This window comes from Takifugu flavidus, chromosome 3, assembly GCF_003711565.1.
Source record: "Takifugu flavidus isolate HTHZ2018 chromosome 3, ASM371156v2, whole genome shotgun sequence".
NCBI lineage: Eukaryota > Metazoa > Chordata > Actinopteri > Tetraodontiformes > Tetraodontidae > Takifugu > Takifugu flavidus.
This window is the reverse complement of record NC_079522.1, coordinates 17,448,928-17,474,524: the sequence shown is the minus strand read 5'-3', so window position 1 is coordinate 17,474,524 and position 25,597 is coordinate 17,448,928. Positions and strand designations below refer to the sequence as shown.

The 25,597-nt window shown below is 41.3% G+C and overlaps 3 protein-coding genes, 2 long non-coding RNA genes and 2 other non-coding genes across 10 annotated transcripts in view; 3 read left to right on the top strand and 4 right to left on the bottom strand.

Moving 5' to 3' along the window:
• LOC130522738 (histone-arginine methyltransferase CARM1-like) overlaps nt 1-1,882 on the bottom strand; it is a 7,101-nt gene extending 5,219 nt beyond the window's left edge. Inside the window, exons 1-5 of one of the 2 annotated variants that reach the window (XM_057027418.1) lie at nt 1,746-1,882; nt 1,120-1,163; nt 855-956; nt 401-503; nt 39-164 (exon numbers count right to left, since the gene is read on the bottom strand). In XM_057027418.1, the coding sequence (XP_056883398.1) occupies nt 39-164; nt 401-503; nt 855-932 (307 nt within the window). In that variant the 5' untranslated portion in view covers nt 933-956; nt 1,120-1,163; nt 1,746-1,882. The remainder of the gene's footprint in view (nt 1-38; nt 165-400; nt 504-854; nt 957-1,119; nt 1,164-1,745) is intronic. The other variant, XM_057027419.1, reaches the window with a different exon arrangement.
• A 77-nt stretch (nt 1,883-1,959) lies between these two features.
• trnaq-cug (transfer RNA glutamine (anticodon CUG)) lies at nt 1,960-2,031 on the top strand. Its single transcript has one exon. It is a non-coding gene; the product is annotated as a tRNA-Gln (tRNA).
• Nucleotides 2,032-2,483: 452 nt separating this feature from the next.
• On the bottom strand, nt 2,484-3,691 carry LOC130522741 (uncharacterized). Its single transcript, XR_008949692.1, has 3 exons — nt 3,668-3,691; nt 2,846-3,058; nt 2,484-2,756 (listed from the first exon to the last, which is right to left on the bottom strand). It is a non-coding gene; the product is annotated as an uncharacterized LOC130522741 (long non-coding RNA).
• A 278-nt stretch (nt 3,692-3,969) lies between these two features.
• trnas-cga (transfer RNA serine (anticodon CGA)) lies at nt 3,970-4,051 on the top strand. The gene has a single exon. It is a non-coding gene; the product is annotated as a tRNA-Ser (tRNA).
• Nucleotides 4,052-4,922: 871 nt separating this feature from the next.
• Nucleotides 4,923-9,521, bottom strand: gpr180 (G protein-coupled receptor 180). 2 transcript variants are annotated; one of them, XM_057027421.1, is made up of 10 exons: nt 9,278-9,521; nt 8,703-8,849; nt 8,493-8,587; nt 7,427-7,529; nt 7,113-7,293; nt 6,640-6,689; nt 6,372-6,529; nt 5,775-5,972; nt 5,595-5,672; nt 4,923-5,500 (listed from the first exon to the last, which is right to left on the bottom strand). In XM_057027421.1, the coding sequence occupies exons 1-10, from the start codon at nt 9,414-9,416 to the stop codon at nt 5,345-5,347; spliced, it is 1,305 nt and encodes a 434-aa protein (XP_056883401.1). In that variant the 5' UTR covers nt 9,417-9,521; the 3' UTR covers nt 4,923-5,344. The 2 variants fall into 2 exon arrangements, with proteins under 2 accessions (XP_056883401.1, XP_056883400.1); XM_057027420.1 differs by having other exon boundaries at nt 7,427-7,532; nt 9,278-9,520.
• Nucleotides 9,522-11,911: 2,390 nt separating this feature from the next.
• On the bottom strand, nt 11,912-12,587 carry LOC130522734 (uncharacterized). The gene is made up of 2 exons (XR_008949690.1): nt 12,460-12,587; nt 11,912-12,321 (listed from the first exon to the last, which is right to left on the bottom strand). It is a non-coding gene; the product is annotated as an uncharacterized LOC130522734 (long non-coding RNA).
• Nucleotides 12,182-25,597, top strand: part of LOC130522733 (fibroblast growth factor 14-like) — a 41,023-nt gene continuing 27,607 nt past the window's right edge. Inside the window, exon 1 of one of the 2 annotated variants that reach the window (XR_008949689.1) lies at nt 12,182-13,461. Coding sequence is in view for 1 of the 2 variants with exons in the window: in XM_057027415.1 (XP_056883395.1) it covers nt 12,762-13,461 (700 nt within the window). In the remaining variant the exon portion in view is untranslated. The remainder of the gene's footprint in view (nt 13,462-25,597) is intronic. The other variant, XM_057027415.1, reaches the window with a different exon arrangement.

The window sequence follows — 25,597 nt, the reverse complement described above, 5'->3', positions numbered from 1 at the left end:
ACCAAACCAGGCAGTTAGCTTTGCTAAAAGACACAAACCTGCTGGACTTTTGAACCGCAACAGAAAATTCAGGTGTCCAACGGTGACCAGGAAAGACTGTCCTCCAACCTGGCAGAGGCCCGTCTCTGCGGTAATAGTGAGCTGGAGGACAACTGTTCTGTTGCCTGAAAATAAATTGGACAAACAAAAGTTGGACAGCAAACAAGGCTTCTATTTTTCTAGATGACATTAATTTACCCCCACATAACTGAAAAGAAATTACATAAAAGATTAGATTAATGAATTAATTAGAGTTCCTGCAATGCACACAATGAAATAAAAATAATTATGAAACATGCTTCATAATGATTTTAAACCTGATCCTAAAGGGGATGCTATGAGATCAGATGTCTCTGCTCACCGTCTTGCAGTTTTAGCTGCTGAGCCCCTTTTTGTGTGGTGAGGTACAGATTTACCTCTTTCTCTGCTGTCACCCTTCTCACCTCCTCTGGGATGTGCAACTCCTTCACAAAATGACACAAACTTATTACACAGAACACACTCATTCAATCCTTGTGCAGACATATGGTGCTTTAGCATAACGACAGCAACAACAACATAAATTGTGGACATACACAGGGATCCATTATGGTTTTTAGTTTCACTGAAACCCGCTGAGGAGGATTGTTATGTCACCTTCAAAACAGTCCCCAAATAAATCTGAAATTTCTCAGAATTCTGCTCTTTCAGACAAACAAGAACTAGGCTTAAAGATTTATAACAGAACTATCACCATGCAAACATTCAGCTACTTCAAAGTAGCTGACATTTTACTTCTGACCGTTCTCAGGCATGCAAAACAATTCCATTGTCACCTCCTTTTTGCACTGCTCCTCCTGCAGCGTGAAGACCCTGACAGAGAATCGCTGAGGCTCCTTGCTCTTCTCCTCCATTCTGCAGAGTGAGAGGAGGCCGATCTTTGAGGGACAACGGGGGAGCAGAGGGGAGGAGGTGAAAGAAAAGGGGAGGAGAGATTGAGAACTGATTAAAGAAAAAAACGACAACACTTTCCTGCCCGTCTGAGCTGTCAGCAATACATAATGTCACTCAGCTTAGACATATCAAAGAACTTGAGCTTACCTCATTTGGCCATCATCACAACTGTATCTACTGGATGATTATACCTGTTAAAATAGCACAGACAAGCATTACTGTAAACAGCACAGCAGCTAATTAAATAAAGTTTTTTTATTAAAGAAAAAAAAAGCAAGTCAGTCTTGTTGTCAGCTTTCATGATTGTATGAGTATGCATCCCTGCAGACAGCATCATGGGCGACTTGCACATTTATGAAAACACCCATAATGTTGATTCATATACGGTAGTTTTTTTTCTTGTATATCTCTTTAAGCAACATAATGATAAACAAGATTCAGTGCAGCATTACAAAATCCCAGGTGACATTCCCTCAAATTAATGTATTTGGAGGGTAGGAGCTTAGCCGTCAACCTGAAGAGAACCCAGGCACAGGATAAACATGCAAACTCCACACAGAAAAGCTTAAAAAGAGCACATCCAACTGGATTATGTGAGTATCGTCACGAACCGGAACCAACAGAACATGTGTGGTATGCGTAGTATGCAGGCAATATAGTGAAGGAAGGAAATTGATGAGGAAACTGGGAATGGTGATGAGAAAAACATTTTGAGGTATGTAGAGAGTTTAGGTGGGAGGAAAGAAATCTTGACATTTTTGACCTCTACTCACTGGACGACCAAAAAGAATATGGATGAATAATTGCGAAAGATGACCGGAAGGTGGCAGTAAGCAAACACGGATTTTAAAGAGCGTGAAACTGCTGCCTGTCGGTCCGCAGAGACACCTACTCAAAAAGAGCCTGAAACAAAAAAGAACGTTTAACGATTATAAACATAGTATAGTTAACAATCTATGACTATGGGACACATGGACGCACGTACAAGGTTCCATGGTGTAATGGTTAGCACTCTGGACTCTGAATCCAGCGATCCGAGTTCAAATCTCGGTGGAACCTTCCTTATGTTGCTCACGACGAGAAAATAAAACACTTTTTCTAAAATGACGTCAAAATATCTTATGATTTTAAAAAAGATTAATAATAAAATATATAGAAATAATATAAGATAATAACTCATTTATAAATTATTGTGCCATGCCCTGCAGCAGATCAAAAACATCTCTGTACTTGATCTTTTACTTTTTGGTGTAGGTAATAAAATGCATAAAACACACATTTTGAATTTTTAACGAAGATAAAGTGTTGGGTGATATTTTAATATACACAACATTAAACATGGTTATCTTAAATTTAACTGTTCTGTTTTAGAACAGTACAACTGCCCTTTAACAACCAGATACAGAAACTCATTTTAACAGTCCAAAAGTAGGGAATGGACCTTGAAGGGACATAGGACACATTTAATGTGAACTCTCTCCCATTATATAATGAATGCAGAAGAAGGAACATGTGAAACAAATTCCTTTATTTACTAATAAATACATAAGATTAAAAAACATACGTCAGCCTAATGAGTGACTGAACAATGAATGAATGACACCAAGTAGAAAGTTCAGAGGTGGAACATACAAACTGTATGCCATTGTATCTCCATGGAGACAAATAGTCTCAGGAAAACTCATGATTTCTGACGGTATACAAAATTATTTTTAGCCGGTCCCTCAAAAGGACTGCCTGTAGTCTGACTGTCATGGTGGCTCATCGCTTATTTTCTGTTTCCTCTGGAGAAAAAAACAATATAAACATGGGTCTTACAATCTGATCTTACAATTCATCATACATTTTCATTTTGAAATTAATGCTTCAGTACCGTTCCATGTGAAAGCATCAGCTCTCAATCTTGCTTCAGGTTGTCAAGGAGCTCTTGTGTCTGCTGGGCAAGTCTTCTCTTTTCTTGTTGCTTCTTTTTTAGGGCCTCCTCTTCTTTCTTGTTCTGGTAGATCTTGACCCCAGCAAATGCTAAACACAGCAGGAGCGTCTTTAAGGCCAAGATGTAGAGGAGGACAGGGACATTGTCCAAAACCTGTAAAAAAGAGGAATAAGACGCAATGAAGTGGCATTACATTATTTTTAACATCCATGGTAACCAAAACAGAATTTTTATTGCAATTGAATGAAACATTTTATGAAGACCTTTAGTAGTGCATGTAAAAGTCATTAACATCCAATTTAAATACAGAAACAATAATTATTTGCCTATCACGAAGCACTTACTATTTCAAAATACTGTTCTAATAAATTTGACTAGACTATTCTTGGCTGCTTCGCCTTCACCAGCTGTTTATAGTGGAGACGACAAGACGGAATGATAAATAGTCAAACAGCTGCAACCCATGCATTTCCAGCTACACGTAGACATGCATTAAAATAATCAGTAATAACATATTTCTTCATATTTTCATACCAAGACAGAAACAGTGCTATTCTAGCTTGGCTGTAGACACATTTGTGTGTGTTTTACAACTGTAGTGTAACCTTCAGTTTCATGTGGAGTTAGCTGTTTGGCAAAGTTTGAGCTAAATCAACGTTATACGTTTACCATACACAACCCAATACAATAATAATAATAATAATACAATCATTAAAACGTACTGAACTGACAACATCGATTCAATAAAGCTGCACATTTTACCTTCCAGTTGATCATTTTTACTGCGTCTTAGATAGCCACACAGCTATTATTAGTGTTTCCTGAAAAGGTGGGTTTTGTTGTGATAGGCCAATTGGAACGTTGCGTCTGTGTGACGTATCTGTAAAGTGTTTTCGCCTTTTCGCTCGGCAGAGTTGCGTTAGAATCTGTTTTTGTATTGTTTATGACTCGAATCGAAATGTTTTAGTTTAATGTTTTAGTTTAACAGACATTGATCCAAAAAAGAACGAATACATACCCCTTGGTAGAATTATTTAAGAGCCACTTACTGGCGGGAAAACGTAGTCACGGTGGCCGAGAGGTTAAGGCGTTGGACTCGAAATCCAATGGGGTTTCCCCGCACAGGTTCGAATCCTGTTCGTGACGTTTTTGTCCTTTCACGATAAAATTTTTCATAGACGACATACCATTCTTTTTCCAAATGTGTTTTAGGTCCGTACCACGATCAATGCAAAAACAATAATTTTGTCAATTTGATACGTTTTCAAATGTTAATATATTAAAAAAAACAAAAAACTAACGGAAATACTCCTTGATGGCCTAGGAACAGAACAGTTATTTCACAGCATACATAACACAAGATTAAAGTATAGCAGGAGCTAGGTGCTCGTTTGCCGTTTAAAAAAACGAAAGTGAAACTTAACTAAGAATATAGACATTTTTACAGTGTTGAGTCACTAGGCGGCAGTATGACACAGGAAAAGGCATCAGGTTTATCAATAACGGACTATCATTAATTAATTATCTCGTTAGAAGCAAAAAGGAGTTTGCTCATCCGGTTTTGTAGATCAGGAAAAGGCTTATGAAAAGGCCTACATGTAGGGGCAGAGGTCACTCCAGGACTATGGGGGTAGATGGCTCCTTACCAAGGGCCATCCCCTACACCTATATTGTATCACTGACCTTCAGCTGGCAAAAGAGTGTGAATAAGATCAACGTTTGTAAATCAGAAGCAATGAACCTCATTCAGAAAAGGTTGGATTATCCCTCCAGGTCAGAGAGGACTGCCCGAGGTAGAGGAGTTCATGTATCTCAGGACCAAATTAATGAGTGAGGAAGGAAAGGATCTGGGAATTGACAAATAGATCGGGGCTGTTTCTAAGTACCACCTGGTAAAGTCTTGGGATTCCTAGTGGAAGTGACTGTGCTACCCCTACAGCCCAGATCTGCACAAGTGACTGGAAGACCAACAGCGGCACACATAGTTGAACAGATTTTTACTACAGGAGCAAAGAGATTTCATTTTTGTCTAATTTGTTTATTTAGATTCAGTTTATCTACTTTGAGAATTCCTCCGTGGAAACTGGATATATTTTAGCAGAAGTGACCTTTCTGCCTACATAACATCCCTGGAGAACTACCTATCAGTGGTGTAGCATCCTCACAGTAAAGTCATTGAGTTTTCACTCCTTTTGATGTACCATTTAACATTTACCTCAGCTGCTGCATTTGTAACTACACAACTGCTGTCCTTGTCACACTTGTATCACACTTGTCCATCTTTTAGTCATGTGACCACCTTCTTTTTCTTTATCTTCATGATTCTTCCAGGAAACAGCATGTGCTGCGTTTCAGTACGTCTTCCTGTTTACCAGGTCTCTCTGCCACCAATGTGGCTACGTGTAACACTGAGGCACGATTGACCAAAGTGTGTTAGCGTCAATAGCGCCCCCTGTGGTTGCTTCTGGACATGGTGAGTGGCAAAGACACAGAGGAGAGAGCAGAGACCTCCCAGTAGAGAGAACGAGAGAGGAAGAGCTGGTAGAGGATCACCATGGAGATCGACTGGCAGAGGATCACACCGATAGTCACAACCTATGGGGAGAGAAATTATTAGAGCCATCAGGGGACCAAACTCAACAAACTCTACCATCCCAGACAAGGAACTGGTGGGTGTGCATGTTCGAACCTTTTCCCTCTGGTGCTGGTTGAAGATGACTGATGTAAGGAAAAGGATGGGGTGACAGAGAAACCACAGGAAGCATCCCTGGACAAGACACAATGAAGATTGCACACATGAGCACTTCGCCAGCAACAGGGGGGCGGGGGAGCAGTAGTGTGGAGCGTGCTGGTGCAGGGTGCAGCTTACTTTGGTGAAGCAGAGGTAGAAGTCCCTCTTCAGAGTGCTCCTTTCAGTGGAGATGATCTGGTACAGGACAGAGGCCAGCAGGAGGGCCAGCAGGACTCTGAGCGCCATGAGGAGGAGTCCAGCCAGACTCTGCTGTGAGTGGTAGCTGTGATGCTCACTCTCCGACTCGGAATATTGCTCCCATAGCAGTAGCACACCCTGAAAACCACAGCAGGCAGATATCATATATATATCTACATGCTGTTTGTGCATTTAAAAAAAAGAAAGAAAAAAGACCGGTAGTGTTTCTAGTTTTTGTGTGTTTGGCTGTCTTTTTTTATAAAAGTAATTAAAGTAAAATAAGGAATTTGGAGGTATTAGAACATTTCTAAACAAATATCAGTGGAGGAAATGTGAACATGTTTTTTTTCAATCATTCATTTTCAATACAGAATCCAAATTTCTGGCCACATTCATTATCTAAACATGTCAAACATAAAAGGTCTGATTATCTTCGGTCACTAAACATTTATTGAGTTTAGAAAGTTACCTTGTTTGTGGATTACATTTTTATTAAAAACCAACCTCTTCTGTCATTTTTTAAGTGATCCAGCATACCTGAGTGATGACGCCGCTCACAGCAACGGCCGTGGAGGCTGGAGTCTGCTCCCACTGCAGCGGCCTGGTTTGGGACTTCCTATTGCGGCTCAGAGTCCAGCCCATGCACAGGCTCAGGATCATATACAGCATGGACACCTGGGATACCATATCCCAGACTGCACCAGAGACAGGAGGAACCAACAATTATTTCTTACCCAAACCTCTTCTGACTACATGTAGCTTCAGATAAATGATAAAGACAGGCTTAAAGGACAGATGAACATACATTCTGCGAGGCTGCCCATCACAGGGATACCCACGCCATCTCTGGAATACCTGCAGAGCACAAGAGAGGTCTCAGCAAGCACAACAGCATATGTTTTTAGGTTTTAGGTCATTTCATCACAATGATGTGTAAAGATTAGTAATCTAACTCAGTATTTTAGTTGGGATGAAATAAATCCTGCCAGAAAACTTGAAAACTCTTCACTGACCAGAAAGATGATGGTATGGATGAGCTGTCGTTACTGTACTTCCTGGTTTGCTATAACATTAATGGATGGTAATTCATATAGTTCAACTACCAGAGATAGACCAGGATGATTGAGAACCTTCACAGATGTTAATGGATAACAGCGATGATGTGGACCTTTTTTTTTTAAGTTTATGCCAGTTACAGTTTCTGACTATAACTGAAGTCTCCTCACACAGACAGTAGATTATTTTCCTTAATACTAGATTTTTTTTCCAGGAATCTACCTGGCCAGGTGAATGTAGTTGCACAGAGCCGAGCAGCCCTGCAGCGCCAGTGCCATGGTGAGTACTCTGAGGACCATGTGCATGGGTCCTCCTTTCCTCAGGGCCTGGTACAGAGGCTGCACGTAGATACAGCAGGCAATGAAGTAGGCCAGCAGCAGCAGGAAGTAGAATGTTTGGAGACCTGAGAAAACAACAGCGGAAGACATTTTTGATCACTTAAATATTTAACGCGGTGGATGCAGACAGCGCTGCAAAATTAGTGAGTGGCCCCCTATCTGACAGTGGATGAAATCGAGGGTTATTTTTGGACTGACCCGCTTCCTCGGCGCTGAAGTGCTCCAGAGGATTTCCGGCCGAGTCGGCATTAAATAGCAAGACAGTAAAAGTTAGGTCGGCATGTGATGGAATCACTGCACTCTGCTGGACAGACAGAAAGAGTAAAAAAACTTTTAGAATCACATTTTTTTAACATTTAAGGAATAAACAACACATCAAAAACAATGTAACGTCAGATTGGTTAAAGAATTTGACTGAAGAAGTATTAGCAGTGCTGTATTAGTAGTACTCTATTCTGTAGCCCAACAACTTTATTCGCTTAAAAGCGTATTTTTTATTTGGTAAAGAGTGATTTTATAAAGAAGATGGAGAACAGGGCTGCTGCTATGCATTAGGGGGCCGTAAGCATAATTGGCCACAGCTCCCCCTTCGCAATACAAGCGCAGACAAACCCGTCAGAGCTTCACTCAAACATTTGCTATTTGTTTGAAATTCGACACTAAATAAAGTATACATATGAAAATAATATAATAAAAAATACAATAATAACCAGACATTTCAGGTTTTTCTGTCTGGGCTTGTTGAATTGGGAGAGATTAAAATGTAATTGTGTGAATTTTTGTGAGACTTGGTGAAACGGTGCGGAAGAGCAATGACTTTAATCTTACGCACGCACGCATTAATGAGTGATGCAGCAGTTGTCAACTAATGAGAGCTGTCAGCACTGAAACTGCTAACGAGAAGCACGGAACCCATCTGTATTCAACGCTTATTGTTGGGTCTGGGCTTGTTACAACCAGAAGACTTTAAAATATGCAAATGTGAAGTTCCAGGAAGTGTCAAGTTTCAGGCGAAAGGATATAAGAGATCCAGAGAACCAATTTGTTGGGCCCTCTTTTAATGCATTAGGTAAAGACAAAAGGTGGGCCTGTTCATAACTATTCATATATATATATTTGCAATGTAGTAATCTAATAAATATCATGCCATTTCTTTATCAACTTTAATTTTGGGGAACACACGAAATTTCTGATTTGCTCATTTACTTTTTTCACATCCACAAGGATCAAACATTTAGACAAAGCCAACTCGACAGCTCTTTACCTGGCACGTGTACCTGTCAGCATAGACAACCTTCCAGGCTGTAGGTGAAAACTGATGAGGGATTGTTTGGTTGTGTTCTTCAGCACTTAGAGAGACTGCGGGGGGGGGGGGGGGGGGGGGGGGGGGGTGATGAGTGGGTTAGAAGAGGCCAAACACACAGTAAAATACTGATATTTTGACGGCAATACTGCATCCACACTGGGTTCTTACTGGCGAACTGGGCTTTGGCAAGCTTTTCCGTGCAGCTCAGATTGTCCAGGTCTGATTCCAGGTTCTGGTACAGCAGCAACCTGGACTCCTTCTCTGTGGCCAAAGATGGGTTCTGGAGCTGGCACACCAAAAGACCACCACTACCCCCTGACAAAGATCAACATGCACAATGTGTACTTTCAGTGCGGCATTTTAAACTACTAACTGACATGTTTTAATAATGTCACATCTTAATTACAATTTTAAAAGGTCTGCTGTCTTGACAACAGCAACATTCATTCATTCTTTGACAAATGCTGCAATGAGATGAGTGCATATTGTATGTATATTAATAAACTGGTTTAAAAAAACTGGCATTTGTAAAACAAATGTTATGATGATGAATAAAGTCTGTAGGAAGGAAAGGGAAGGGCAAGGCAGTGGGAGTACAGAAATACTGGATTAATCACTAGTATAATCACAAATCGTGAATCTTGTGATTGAATGATTTGAATAAACACGTTTTCACATGGCAACTTCACTGTGCATCATCACGACCACACTCTCCTCTTCTTTATCGCCATCGTTAACATTACCTTGGTACATGAATCTGGTGATGTACTGGCCGTTCTGGCGTCTCGCCGACTCGCTCCTAAAATATCCCGTTATAGTTTTTCCATGAGCCCCCGGACTAAACAGGATTACAGTTAATAAAGCTGCCAACACAGGCGACATTTTCACCTCGCGTCTTTTTAACGATCTATCCTAATACATGTTAGCAAACGAGTCCAATGAGCCACGAAGGCAGAAGTAAACCAAGCGTCAAGTGAACAGACTCATCTAGCAGCAGACTAGAAATCTACTGCTTCCGGTCTAAAAGTTAAAGCATTTTTGTGTGCGTTTTATCGAGATTTGTGTTCCTAACACAAACAAATACAAAAAAGGGAAAAGAAACGGCTGATATAGAAACAACTATTAATTATATTCGTGTTATTATTAATAATAATATTAATAATTATTAATACTAATATTAATAATTATTAATACTAATATTAATAATAATAATAAAAGCAAAATTATTCACCACATGAATCATAATAATAGACTTCGGTTTCACTCACGTAGCCTGCATTGTGTCAAACAATGATGTCACGGGAACTAATGTTGTTGATGACGATTAATAAAAAAATATATATCTGACATATGTTGGTAGTGTTTATCGGGGTATTTTATGTTTTTATATACCTTTGTGATTTATAGATGTCTTCGTTTCTATGGGGGAAAAGAGTGTGTATCAACGAAAAGAACTATAAAACTATAACAAGAACTATAAAGAGAACAAGATAAAAATAAAACTTTAAGATTCGCTTAAGATTCAGGAAGAACAAGTTAGACAATTTATTTTGAAATTTCTTTTCAGAACTTACGTATCTCTAGTAGGTCCCTTGACACCACTGCCAAATACTGTCCTCTCTTATGGGCGGTACCAACAATCTGATGGACATTTGATTTGCACAATCAAGAAGTCCGCCATAAAATGACAACCAATGACAAGAAGAAAGGCGCTCCACGCGACAATACGTCCCACCCATTTCCAACGTGTCAACATTGCCGCAAACAGCCCGTGACTGTCGCAAAGATGTTTTTTTCCTCTAGTCTCAGCCGGCACGGACTTGTAAATTTAGAGTACATATTTTCCCGCTGCTCCCGCTGGCGAGGTGAAGCATTGTGGCATACCTAGTAGTCTCAGGTCCATACATTTCCCTTCTAATGTATACTTAATAAAATGCGCTGATAGGTACACTTACAGGGAGCCTAAAGTGTACTTGGCAGATTGCAAACTTTGTTTGCTGAGACGCCGGGGCTGTCCTGACTCTGGAGCTCTGGTGGAATACTATGCGGGGTTTCGAGGTTGTAAACCCGCAAAAACGCTGCTGACAGCGGATTGGAGCGCTGGAAATGAGGTTGAAATGAAGCTGTGTACAAAGTTATTTCGTTTTTTGATGACAGCAGTTCATTCTGAAGCCTTGAGCTTTATATATGTGAGCGAGGTCCTCAGTCTGCGCCACTGTATATCCCTGGCATAGTGGCACTTTCTCCAAACCTGCACTGCAGCTTCGTGACGTTTGCTGCTGGAAGTTGGGCCTGAAGTGGTCATTTGTGCCTCTGTCACTTGGATCCTCTTACTATCAGAAAAGATGTAATTATTTCTCAAAGAATCACGTGATTTATTATTATTAATGGTAGATGTAATGTAGTATTTTGCAGTCTCTTAAACGCATGAATTATCTATTGAGTAATGAGGGTAATCGACATAATGGCTATACTTCGTATAACGGACTGGTCATCTAAGATCTCACATAACACCAACAATAAAATCAGTGGCAGAAATTTTGCCAAACGTCTCTGCAACATTATTCGGAGATCTCGCAGCGAAATCATAGTTATACACGATTTATTTAAAAGTCGCATTTACTTTGTTTTAATCAGGACGTGGACTGGGTTTTAAAATCGCGATTACTGGAACTTGAGGATGCAAAATAGCCCCTATTACAACTCTTGAGGGTTATTATAAGCACTATTAATTTGGCAGGGCATCTTACAGACTTTTTTTAAAAATTATTATTTTAGAATCCAACATTTTCTATTTTCTTAACCATAACAACCTTAAATTTCCCTTCTTGAGACTGTACTATGACACCAATGTTCTACACATACTCGAGCGCGGGAGCGCGCACGTGCACGCTATTCAGCACTATGGACAGCGCCAAACCCGCAGGACTTTTGAGCAACACTTAATTCTTTCTACACATCAGTCAGCAAATTAGAAAGTGATGAATACCCCGGCAGCTGTATCATCAATCTCCGATAGTTGGATAAGTTTGGAAAAATGTCCTTTGGACACGGAGGGATGAAGAGGAGAACATTACGCAGTGATGGGACGTTAATCGAGTCGCCGTGTGAGGAAAACCACGTGTCCGCCAAAATGTAAGCGGCTCGTGAGAGCAGACATGTCAGGCAACAACAAACCGGAAGCGACCATTTCTTTCAGGACAAAGGTTGCAGGTACGAACCGATTTGGGGACATTGGAAGTGAATGTAAAGACGAATGGGCTTGTAAATGTCAAACCTGGTGTGTCATTTTGTCATTCGGCAGCCTCTACATGTATGTGAGGATTTTGTTAGAGTTTGGTGTATTTGCTCAAACAAATTTGTAGACTGGTAAAATATTTAATTTCTCATGGATTTACTTTAAGTTTGTATAAACATTTACACTGGACCAACGTAATATTCTGCGTGAATATGAGGGCATTACACTTCGTATGAACATATAACAGTTTAACATTTTAGTTAAATAAGCTGTGTTGAAATGTGTCATTTGCATCCTACCCAGTCTGAAACTCTGCCTACGAACGTTTGTTATTATTTTGAAGGTGATGACCGGAAAAGGTGCGTTTCCTCAATACTGCCACTTGGTTGTTGCTGGGATAGTGTTGGAGCGCCTCAGTGAGCCTCACCGGCCGTTGCTCGTCTCTCGCGCTGCTGAAGAAGACGCTGAGAGGAGTACGGGCTGGGCCTGGTCTCCTCCGGTCCCTGTTGCTGCTGCCAATAGTTTGGGGGACGCCAGAGGCTACAGCTTCTTTATATCCCCAAGGTGAAGAAGAGGATGAGGAAGAGGAGGAGAGGAAGAGGAGATAGACAACAGCAGCATCAGCAGCAGTATCTTTGCGCATTGGAGCTTACGGATTATTAAGACTTCAATAAAATTCATACGGACTTTTTTAAAGAGAAAAGACACTCATCTGGGCTCCGGGATAGAGATTCCCGGCACTGATTCACCTGCTCCAACGTGCGCTCTCGCCGATCGTAGAACCAGCGCAGCTGTACTGCTGCTGTTGGACAGGAAATCTGCATCTCCTGCGCGTGTGACCGTGTGTGTGAGTGTGTGTGTTTGGTAAGACACCCCTGCTGCAGTACTTGTTACAGGGATGCCACAGACTTTCTGACGGACAGCCTGGTACCTGCAACCCTCCCCTCCCCGGACGGACGGACGCACCGACTCCTGCCATCCCCACTAATATGCAATGGTTTTTTGTGCAGAAGCCGACAGCTGCCGCGTACCGCCGACTTCACGCTAGCGCCGCCGCATGCTTGTCCGCCGCTGCCGCTTCTCTCCCCCCGCCGCGCGGCAGAAGACGCCATTTGAAACGGAGCGCTAGGGGGCTTTTCACGCCGCGGCGGCCGGGCGGCAGTACCAGCAGCAGTGACCGACCCTCCGCCGCTGAGGACCACCGGCCGCTGGGGCAGCCGGAGGCGGAGATCACGAAGAAAAGCGCCGCAGAGGTTGCTCTTTTCTTGCCGCGCGGGGACGACGACGACGCGGAATACGTGCAGGTGTTGCTCTCGGGGCTTGTGGAGGAATTGGGCGAGAATCCGGGCGAGGAGCCGGGCTACCTGCTCATACTCTTGTCTATGGTGCAGATTGGGGGCGCGAAGCACTGCCGAACTGAGCCCAACAGCTGGCCGGCTCTGCTGGCATGCAAACAGGGGGGCGGACCAGCCCCCATGCGGTGGGTGAATTTTAGTCTGCCGCATCCGGAGCGCCTCTCGTCCCCCACCTCCTCTACCTCCTCCTCCTTCTCCTTCTCCACCGCCTCCTCCTTCTTCCCCGTCTCGGCCAAATCCATGCGGTTTATTTGGAGCAACATTTTCAGCAAAGGATCGCATATGCTGCAGTGTCTTTGTGGCAGGAGCCTCAAGAAAAACAAGAACCCAACTGGTGAGTTTGTGGCGCGCGTGCGGGCCTTTCGTGCGTTTCGGTGCGAGTGGCATAGACTTTGTTGCGTGTTTGTACGTGCGCACCGGAGTATGTGCGCGTCCCGAGGCTGCGCTGTTCGGCTGCTGTTTCTCTGCAATCGCAGATGTGCAGCAAGTGAGCGCACTGAAGGCAGGGAGTGAAAGGGGGGCGGGTGATGGGGGAGGGAGGGAGCAGGGGGGTGATAACTTAGGAGCACAAAACATGACTGGCGTGGCAGTGCGTGTGAGGGGTGAGTGCGTGCGCGGTGTGTGTACGGCAGAGATGTTGCAGAAAATCAAGTCTAATGCAGCACGCAGACCCGTTCAGGCTCCAGTAACCTGCATGATTAAACAGCACATGGCCTTATTTAGACTGTAGTTCTCAGCACAGTGTGTGTGTGTTTGTGTGTGAGTGTGTTTTGGATGCAGTTTGACTGCAAAATCTACTGTGAAAATGAGAAGCTCGGGCAGCACCGAGTTCAAAGGAGCCACGCAGTGTCCGTTGTAACTTTTCCATGTCCGTGGTCATGTTGTCCACACACGCTCAGCCACCGAGTCACGCTCAAAGTTGCCTTGTAGCTTGAAGCTTCAATCCCACTGATCACTTTGTTCTGTTGGCCAACAGATTTTAGCCCCAGGTCTAAGCAAGGACGGGGATTGACATTGGCATTGCAACAGAAGGTTGTTGACACCATTGGCTTATTGACACTGCATCGCAGAGTTAATTAATTAAACTCCCAGGGTTCCTGTGTTCCTGCAGCATCTAAACCCAGGGCCACCACTAGCCAAACATTCCCTAAGCAAGATTTACAAGTGCGTCTTTACAAAAGATGAAATCTTAATACACCAACAACAACCGCAACAATTAAAAGCACTCAAAAGTAAACAATTCTAAATATAACTAACGGAGTAAAATGACTAAAAAGAAAATATACCACTTGATACTTTAACCTGAAAGAAAATAAATCAGAAATGAATAAAGAAGGCACTTAATATCATGAATTGAAAAAAAAAATCAACAAATTCAACAAAAGACTTTTAACACCATTAATAACTTTAAACAACCTTAAGAACTATACAAAAGGTACGGAACAGTGTGTGCCCTTCATATGGGGGGAGGGGGGGGTCCTGTGTATGTTAAAAATCCTTTATTTCTATAGCATGGTCATATAAACCTTTGAAAATACATGTACATGTGTTTTGGCTTCACATCTTCATCCCTGACTTTACGACTCCCTGACTAAAACGCAATAAAGACTTTTTAACTGGGAGAAAGTACCTTGGATATTTTTTCATCCAAAGAGAACCTCCAAGGAAAGAAAATATATTTGAATGCAGGAACAGCTCCTGCACAGACATTCTGAACTTCTAAACAATATTGGACAGATGTTGTGGTGTGATGTTGGACTGCTCTGCACTCCTTGTTATGTTGTCTCAGTGAAGGATTTCATTGGAACATCTCAATGCATCATTCATCTCAAGGTGGAAGCAAGTCTCCAAACCCCACAGGCTTGAAAACTGTCCCGATCTGGTGTTTCGATGTCATTTGGATCTCAAGAGTCTCCTGTAAAAACTGTTTTCTGTTTGCTTTTTTCGCTTCCAGTCACATTTGCTGGATTTGTGTGAGAACATGTGTTCACCTGTGATATAAGCAAAGACATTAACGGGTACAAAACAAGTGTAAAATGCTGACAGCCATGAGCTGAGGTGAGCATCAATCACCTGTATAATTGCCTGTAAGTGTGTGTGCAGTACATGCGCTGTGTAGAGGAGGTGAAAAATGATTGGCTAGCCAATAGGTCAGCCAGTAGGTCGATATCTCTGTGTGGATGTAGCGAGCAAGCGGAGTAGTGTGGACTGATGTGGCCATAAGTTTACTTTCTCAGCATCTGTTAAGAAGCTGGAGGCACAACTTTGTTTAGTGCATAGTTGTGCAAAGTATAAGGTTGCTATTTTAGTTTGAATGCAGAGCATTGTGCAGATGTAGATGGTGGATGTGAGAAAATGGCACTTGTGAGTCAGTGCATTAGTGTTTTTATATTTAAAATTGATTGTAGGAAAACACAATTTGAGGTTATTTATGCTATTTTGGAGGAAGACTCGTTTTTTGCAGAGCATAGATTATAATTTACTTGACAAAGTAAAAGCTTCAAGATTGCAAAGGCGTGAGGGAGAAACATTTCGATTTTGCAAAGTGTGTGTTTGAATTTAGCCGTCAAAGAGCAAAAATGGGTGAGATTAACCAACCCGAGAATCATTTGTTATTAAAAAGAATAATTCAAAAAGTTACTCAGTGTCTTGGGTCTCATGTGGAGTGACCCATATAGAGATTTTCCCCGTCCATGGGAATACACGTAGGCACACATGCACATATCCACCCATGCCTTCTATGCTTCTCAGGAGACTTACCAGTAAGGCTTTGTAATTCATATTTTATTCAAACGTTGGAGTAGAGCAGAAGGGTTTCTGCCAACTCCGATCTGTCTCTCTGAATGAAAAAAATAAAACACACGTGGGCCACGCACTTATGTTTGTTTAATGCAGAAGCTTAAAAACATGTGAATGTTTCTAGGTTCCTATATTTCCACCAGTTTGCAGCGAAGATGTGTGTGTGTGTGTGTGTGTGTGTGTGTGTGTCACTGACAGTATTGGTCATGTGTTGTTACATGGTACAAAGGTGATGAGTTGACAGTGACAGACATTGTAGTGACCCTGTTCTCGAAGGTCACATGAAGGGTTTTGGTGCAGGACTATCATACACTGCCTGTTTTGAGCTCGTGACAGTGTTAGTTCTTGTACTTGCTGCCACCAAAATATTCTTTCTACATGCAAAGTGAGGGCCTTTTTGAGAAGTAAATTAATCAGAATAAAGAAGAAGGTTGCTTCCCATTGGGGCCATTTGTGCATTATAACACCCAGTTCGATCTCATTTTCATGGTTCTATTAGTGTTTCTGTGCCAAAACTCAAATGTTTCCTTAGAATAAAGGAAATCTTTTGTATTGTAAGTGTTAGTGGCTTGTCTCATGAGAGGAAAGTTAAAAACTCTAGCCTCCTATTGTCCATCCAGGCTTCGAGAATCATCCACTAACAGTTGGGAACGTTTCTGCTCCCCTAAACTACAACAAAGCGTTCCAACCAATCAGAGGGCAGGAATGGGGTTCTGCACCAATCACGCTTCAAACTCGTGAAGGGGCGGGACCTGGCGGCTCTTTTTGAGGACTTTTAACTGTCAACAACAGTGACGCCACATGACTGACACAACTTTAAAAGATTCTGTTCTCAATACCAGGACCACTGGATAAGAGACCAGACAGCTCTTCTCCTCTTCCTTTACCCTGTTGCCTCCCAATTAAAGTTTCTGCAAATCAAACAAACAAAGCTGAAATATACACTGGAGTAAGGAGAGAATAAAATAATTATGTGTTTCGTTTCAATGGCAAATGTATTGAAGTTCGGTAAGTGGTGCAAAATTGTTGGATTCAAAACTGTAATTTTCCAAATGAGGCACTGAGAAGTAAAGGTGAATGAGGTGTGTGTGTGTGTGTGTGTGTGTGTGTGTGTGGACAGTCCTCGCTCCAGGTTTCTGTCAAGAGAGAGTAAGTGCAGTCTTATTTTTTCCAAGTGCACTTGAAAACAGCAGGGCATCAAAGGCTCCACTTAGAGGAGCCTTCACAGACTGAACGATAAGGAGCACAAGAACACACATGACAACAACTGACACTGATTGACGCAGCTGCATAAAAGGTGTTAAACATAAACTGCTACTGGATTACTGTGCAGTAATGTGCTATTTTATGTACTATTATGTATGTATGTATACTATCTCGATTATGTCCCTACTATGGTTGAATTTCACTGTAGCTTTTTAAAGGGATATTTCACACTTGCTGACGCATGAGGACAATAATTAGGTGTGTAGTACATTGTTTTGCCTTAAATTAAATCATTGTACCAGAGGTGTCAAACTCAAATACCCAGTGGGCCAAAGTTCAAAACTGGGACAAAGTCACGGGCCAACATTGATATTTATTGAAAAAATCTTCCTCCAGCTACAACACGGAACCTTTTGATATGGACCCAAACTAGTTTTGTTCAACAACTGAACATGGAACAAGCAAAGCTTAACACTATACAATATATAATTTATTATTGCACACATGCAAAATCGAAAATTCAAATGAAAAAAACACATCACTGGCATTCAGTTCTTCTCTTTTTATTTTCAGCCTTCTGAATTAAATTTCAACAGCAATCTTTTTCCATTGTAAGTTAATGTAAATGTAAATGTAATGCCTTTTCATCTCTTTTTATGGCACTTTCAAGTCATTTCCAGGTGCTTGTGCTTGTCTTGGTGCTGTGCTTTATAGTGTCATCTGTGTTGTTCTCCTTGTAATGCACATTGGCTCCACATACCAGACAGACAGGTCCATCTTTTACGCATCTAAACACATATTCTGCCTCCTACCTCTTCAGAAAGGTCCTATTTTCTGCCTTTCCTTTAATCATTTTTCAGAGGGGTAGTGCCAGAATTAGCATTAGCATATAAGGTCGCTATGACTATTTCCTCTCTCTTGGTGGTTGGCAAGCCACAAATTGCTGCATTACCACCACCAACTGATGTGGAGTGTGGACTTTCACACCAAAACACCAGCAGAGCATTCTGGTATTTGTAGTATTAGCAGCACATGCGCTTTAAGCTATAATACCGGTGGGCCAGCTCTAATAGTCAATTGGTATGGCTTCGCGGGCCAAATATAATTACATTGCGGGCCAAATTTGGCCCACGGGCCAGAGTTTGACACCTATGCCTTATACACTGCAAAAAATGAAGATCTTAACTGGGGCTGGGAGCTGTGGGGTTCTCACCTCTACAGTCTTTAGTTTTCTGCGGTTTCATCAGCTGCAAATGTGCTATTATACCACACGATGAGAGGAGGATTTCAGTGAGGCATTCAGGTCAGGGCAGAGGTGTCGGGATAACTTCTTTTGAGTCTCTTCTTTTGTATACAGTTCACTGCTGCTTAAACTCTGTGAAAACCTTCATGTGTTTTTTTTTTGTATTAACTCTTTCTTAAAGGCACACATCCCTTTAATCACCACCAGTGAGTGTAGTTGGAGGAAAAACGGCACTCGTGCTCCAAACACTGGCCGATCTGTGTCAAACACTGTCAAATATTTGCTTTTGATCTTCCCACACATCATCTGTAACCTGGCAACAAAATAAAAATCCTCATTCTGAGTTTCTGTGATGAATCCAGAATCCTACCAGAATGTTTGCAAGTCCATTTGCACATCTAATGTGTTGGGTTTCCATATAGATTATGCAAGGTGCTGTTCATCTGCACAGATAGAAAGACAGAACTCTTTAGGTCTAAAGAGTAATAAATGAACAACATATGTGTCTTTTATGTGCCTGAAGCTCAGTTTGAAGAGAATGACAGTCTCTGATGGACAAATTTAAATGCCATATCACCATAAGTCCTCATGCCCTCTCACCATATCGGCTTTTTTATCGCACTCACACGCACTTGAACCGACTTCTAGTCTGTGTTAACTTTTACTTGTTGACAGGCCCGCATGACATCATCGCCTTGGCTGTCCCGCTCCCTGCGTGGATGTGACCATATCTGAGGTTGTATTTTAGTGAATGCCAGGCAGTATAAAGGTGTTGGAGGTCACAGGTGTGCGTGTCTGTGGTGTGCATGTGAGAGTCATGGATTTTGAGTTTCTACTGAGGGTAGCAGAGAAGAGAATAAAAGCTGCTCTGGGGAAAAGTGATGCAGGTAAGATGTGTTTTTGTTGTGTCTTTTTTTAAAAACTTTATAATGGAAACAGTCTGTACAGAAAGGCACAGAGATATCAAGATAAAGGCTGCTTCTGTTACTTACGAATAAAAATTATGCACTCTGTTACATAACAACTTCATGCTGTTAACTGTTTTAGACATTAGCTGTGGCCTGACTTGCCTTTGACTTGCCATTTCTTCATAATTTTTATGATCATAATATTTATAAAGCTCACACATATTTTCCTTATTTAAATACCTGCACTTGACTGAATTATCTGATTTATTTTTTGTCTTCCTAAGACTGATAAATATAAGCTTTCATCACTTTCATTAGCTTATGTTTGACCTCAAATTAAGCATTGGACAAAATTCCATTCCATTTTTGACATGCAAAATGTTTATTTATTAGCATTATTAAATACATAATAAATCTATAGAGAAACCAAAAATATCAATGTGACCTGTTTTATACAGCATGATCTCAGGATTGGTGAATGTTGGTGAACTAAAATGATCACTTCAGGCTAAAATTCATTAAAGCAAAAGACAAATAAAAAGGAAAGAAGACTTGCTATAACCTCATCACATTTTCATCCGTGTTTATAATCAGGGAAGCCTGAGGAATAAATTCAGATATATTTTGTGTGCATTTCATTTTATTCAAGAACAATGTTGGTGAAATTACCCAATATTATTCATTCAAGAAAGATTTCCCCCCCTACCATGCCTGTAGTGGGTGACATCAAAAATCATGCATTTATGGTTTGGTCTTGAACAAAATTTAAACTCCCGTCGCACTACCTACCGACGCACTGTATTTCTGGAATTTGAAACAGTTTGTTCCAGCAGCTTCCGTACACACATTTTGCAAATACTGGCACGCCCATCGTAAAGATAAAGGTAACAGCTGACATCAGCAACCTCATATTGTCACAGCGTCGCCAGGGCGTCGAGCGAAACCCACCTGAGGCAGGACTGACTCGTTACAAAGGGACCAGCAGGCTGTGGTGACGTGAAGCGAGTCATAGCGTGAAGATTCAGCCTGTCATTATTGGCCAGTATACTTACGGGCATGTGCTATTATTAAACTGTTTCGGTTTTAGTGGGGGGAATGTAATCAATAGGGTTGAATTAGACATCTCTGATAAACATCATTATCTTCCTCCAATATGCTGCAACTCATTAATCAACTTTACATTACAGTAGTGACGCGTAACCAGCATCTGTGCTGTTATTCTGTTTAATGGGGCTGTTAGAAAGATTGTGGATCAGCAGAACAAATAAATACAAGAAGCAGAGAGACACAAACCTCTGACATGGTCCAGCAGCCAGCCCGTCGGTCACCTCCCTGGAAATCATTAAATTCACTTTAACCCATTCATATGATATTTTAGCACACATTATGAAATCCACATGACTAATTAGCTGTTTGCGTACGCTACAACTGAACGTCTCCAGGTCCAACAAATAATGTGTGTTTAAATCTTTATTGGTAAAAACTCAGACATGGGAAACTGTGAGGTGACTCGTAGTTTTTCTAATTATCTTATTTAATTTAACTCAGACACTCTTGACCTTGAAAAGGGTAAAACTTTAGGTAGGTTAGCGACGCCTGCAGATGCAAGAATGTACAAGCAGAATTTTGATGGACAGTTGTGTTGTTTATGTCCCTCTATTTTTATTTAAATATTAAAAAGCAAGAGTTTAGTCAAACAATATTAGCAGAAAAGAACAGTGAAGTCTGCATGGCAATGTTATTAGTAAGAACACAGCTTGTAAGTCTTTCCCGTTTCCTTTCAACCTTCTTTGTGACTGAATTTTTACTCAACGATCTAGGCCAATTTTGTAATCCGTCTGACGCTGCAGTCTTTGTATTTTCACATGCTATCAGAGCGCAGGGTGAAGCTGCAACTTATCGTCGTCCTCCTGTCTCTGCACCTCTTCTCTCCTCCTCTTTATATTCCTCTTACCTCCCTCTCCATAGAAAACTCTGAACTGTTAGTTGGTAGTAGCCGTCATACTAGGTAGTTTGGGATTGTAAGGTGGTATTTTAATCACATTAGTCTCAATTGTGTCATTGCAAGTCGCTTTGGACAAATGCTTCTGCTAAATAAATTAAATGTAAATGTAACATAGCTGATGACTTATGACTCCACCACGTGAATGCTTGGAGCTTTCTGGATCTCCCAAATCAGAGGAGAATGTCTCTCTACTGTATTGTGTGTGAACTCTAACAGCTGGGAGACATGGATGAAAGGATGGACCTTGTTACAGACTGCTCTGTTCTTTTTTTAGAAACATCCTCCACCTACAGTCTTTTTTCACAGGTGGTCACTCAGGGGAACAGGCATGGATGATATGAATTGTCTTTTACTGTCAGGCCGTTACAATCAAATATACCCACAACACCAGAAGTATTACAGTCCCTGGGACATCGCATTAAACTGTCCCTGAAGACAGAAAACAGAGCCTTTTAAAGAAAGATCTATATATATATATACTATATATATATAGTATATATATATATAGATCACTTTAAGTAATTAACCTTCAGTAGTTTGCAGACACCATCCATCCATCATCCATCCATCCATCCATCCATCCATCCATCCATCACCATCCATCATCCATCCATCCATCCATCCATCCATTCCATCCATCCATCCATCCATCCATCCATCCATCCATCCATCCATCCATCCACCATCCATCCATCCATCCATCCATCCATCCATCCATCCATCCATCCATCCATCCATCCATCCATCCATCCATCCCATGTTTCAGTTTTTTAATCCATAATGCTTTTAACCCTGAACCATTTAAAAGAATTAAGGAAGCAAACAGTAAAACAACATTCAGGGTCCCTCAGTAGGACTGGACGTTCCAATCTTTCTGCATGTTATTTCTTTCTTAAGAGGGTTCCTTGGAGCCAGCTAGTGGGTAATGATGTTACCACAGAAACACATCACCGGTTGTGCCTCAGCATCAAAGGGTGTTTTGCCCATTTATCACAAGACACCCTCTGCTGAGGCAGCCACCACAAGTTGATCTAGTCTGGGTGTACGTTTTATGATTACCTGAATGTTTTGGAAGCCCAGGTAGCGTCTTTCCTTTCAAAAAAAGATATTGTCATGGATTCAATAATATTAGTCAATGAAGAGGTGTGATAATGGTCCTGATGTGCAGTACGGGGGGGAAATGGGATTGCACTTGTACTATAAATTCATTGATTTTAGACAGTGCATATGATTTGGTTTATTTTGCATGTCCAAAGAGTAATGCTGCTTGAGCAATGCTACACATGGATGACACTGCAATAAAATAAAATGGTTCTTAGTTACAAACCAAATGATTGTAGTCTGCATATTCATCACCTGGATTTTCTCTGTATTCTCATCTTAGTTTGATTCTAAAACTAGCCATCTTATAACTTAGAGCAGCGGTTAAACACTAAAATTTGTAATTGATGATGCACAAAAAGGCTGTTTCTTCAGTTGCTGCATCATAAAACGCTGTTCTCCTCTTCTGTCATGTCCAGGTCCTCATTAGAAAAGTTCCATTTGCTCTGATAAAGCTAACTTTAGGAACCTGGCACAGTACCATAGGGACAAAATCATTTTATGTACATGTAAATAGACAGTCTGGCTCTAGATCATGACTTACTGTTGGCAAAAATGTCAAGGTATCAGAGAGGAAGAGGAAAAGAGGAAGGAGATTCACAAGACAGAAGATGTGCAAGAAAAGATGAGTGGTGGTGGTGGTGGTGGTGGGGGGGTGAAGATGAATAATTTAGTTCCTCCATTTCCTCTCCTCCCTGCTGATTTAGAGATGTTATAAAGATAGAAGAGAAGAAGGGAGGAGAAAAATGAAAGAGGGGAGGCCAAGGGGAGAAAGGGAGTAGAGGGAGATCCATGTAAGGGGGGGCATGCCAGCAGGTTGCTTAATTGTAGCGTGATTACCAATAACTGTAACTGTGTGTGTGTGTGTGCGCGTGCGTGTTTTATTTTACGTAATGAAGTATTAGCACACTCAACATGAAAGCGGCAGATGTTTATGTGTTAAAATCCCAGAGTGTGCATGTAAATGTGTGTGATAAGGTTTCAACACAATGTAACCCCTGTTTCTGCAGGTCTGTGCGTCTGTGTACACGTGTGTGCGTGCATGTATGCATGTGCGTGCATGTGTGTGTCTGTGGTGTGCGGTCAGGCCACCCCCCCCATTAAAGTAATCCACTGGATTGCCTGCATCTGAAAGCCTTTGAGCGTGCGTCACCTCTCAACATGCAGCAGGTGTTCTCTCCCTCCGCACGGAGACGCACCTGCGTCACTAATCACTGGTTACCGTGGCAACCGTGGACTTCCCTGACTGCACTTGTGTGTGGGCGAGTCTCTGGGTGTAAATTCTGACTCATCCTTCTGACTTCAGAGTGGAAATCCTCACACTCCTGTGAGGGAAACACCCGCCCACCTCTAGCTCTCTCTGTCTCTCTCCCTCCATCATCCCTTCATTCTCCTCATCCATCACCCACCTATTCATATCTGTGTCAGTTGATTCCTGAGATCATATAGCATACATTTACCTGCTGCTTCCTCTTTGTGCGACGCTTGCTTATGAATTAGCATCATCAGTAAGAAACCCAGAAAGAGAACAGCGCCACCTACAGAAATGGAACGTAAGCAGATTATTTACAGACAAAAGGAAGAGCAGCAACAAATAAGACCACCAAGCTACAGCCTCAACCCTTGTATCTTCTGCTTAAACAAGTTGCCTTGCCTCTAGACAATAATAACACATTTAATCATTTCAGAGTGAAAAAAGTCTTGCAGAGGATCACTTAGAGCACTTCTGTCCATAGGGAATTTAAAATAGTTTGAATTCATCTCAAATCAGGACTACAGGCATGTGCAGGTTGCTTCAAAGTCATCAGCACTGTGTTTGGCATTAATACTTCTTTTTCTGATGCACTTTTTATTGAGGCGTAAGTTGATGTAGTGCTTTGCAATCCTGGTAAAAATCCTTTCAACTTCAAATTAATTACATTTTAGGCGATCCAGTTGAGCTGATTTAAGTGAAACCTTTGAAGGATTTTTCAGCTGAAACCGCTTAATAACTATTGTTCAGTTATTAATGGGATCTTTGAATATTACATAAGCATACAGTGTGTTTTTATAAACTTGTTATTGTTCCATGTTATGACAGTACTTCCTTAAAAGGTGCCTCTGCCAATAACAGCACAGGGGTTTGACTGTGGTAAATATTCTTGTTCTCATCCTACAGATGTCAGCCTGCTCCGTCGTGGTCAGGGAGCTGATCTTACTGCAGATCTTCTGTAAATGTGTGCCTGATCACCTCTGAACTATGACTCCGAATATTTAGCACCACAAATCATGGATCTTTTCTCATTTAAGTACACATTTGACAGGCAGCGGAACTTTTTATAACTCTAGAACTGAAAAGCACCATTGGATACAAACTGTTAGACAAATACCATAAAAACTACAAATCTAAAGCAAAAATTCAAAAACTCAGTAAGAATAAAGCCCCTCCAGGTAGCACAACTTGAATGAAAGCCTAAAAATCAGTGTGTGATGTTTGGTTTATCCCATGAATATGGATCCACCATAGTCAGGTGAAATTATAGCATAGATAATAATACCATATTTTGCATTTGACGCTGGGAACTTTGAGCCACCAAAGAAAACGAAAACAAACGGATAAAAAAGGACACTGCCACATCGGTCAGTATTCAGGGTCTAACTGACAGACGGCACTTTACTAAAAACTTATCTGGCCAAGAGTTTCTACATCAACACCACCTCCTACACACAACATGTTCAGCACTTCCTTCAAATTAGTTGAGCAGATTGGATGCAGCAACTCTTTTCAAAAGGGCAGGATTGAACATCAAAGTTTCATGTAATTGATTGGTTCATTCGTTTGATATTGCCCTGCTTTTTGAAGGGATTCTTCTATCTAGATTAAACTTCAGCTTATGTCAGTGGACCCTGGAGGCTATTAGCAACAGCAAGACGACCGGTGCTGTTAAATGAAGTGTGTTGAGTGTAAGTTGTTGAAAGTGGAACATTTTCTTATAATCATGAAATGAATGTGATGAACACTGACCTTATAAATGAACAATTAGCTAATTTGGCTGAAAATAATAATAGTTCTACTCCTATTTGGTGTGTATTGTATCAATTATAGAGCATTATACTAATATTAGGTACTGCATAAGCTACACTAAAATAGGTTCCACCCTTTTTTTGAAGTTATGGCTAAAATCACACAACATAGATATTCATGTTTTATCTGCAAGAAAGGGTGCCT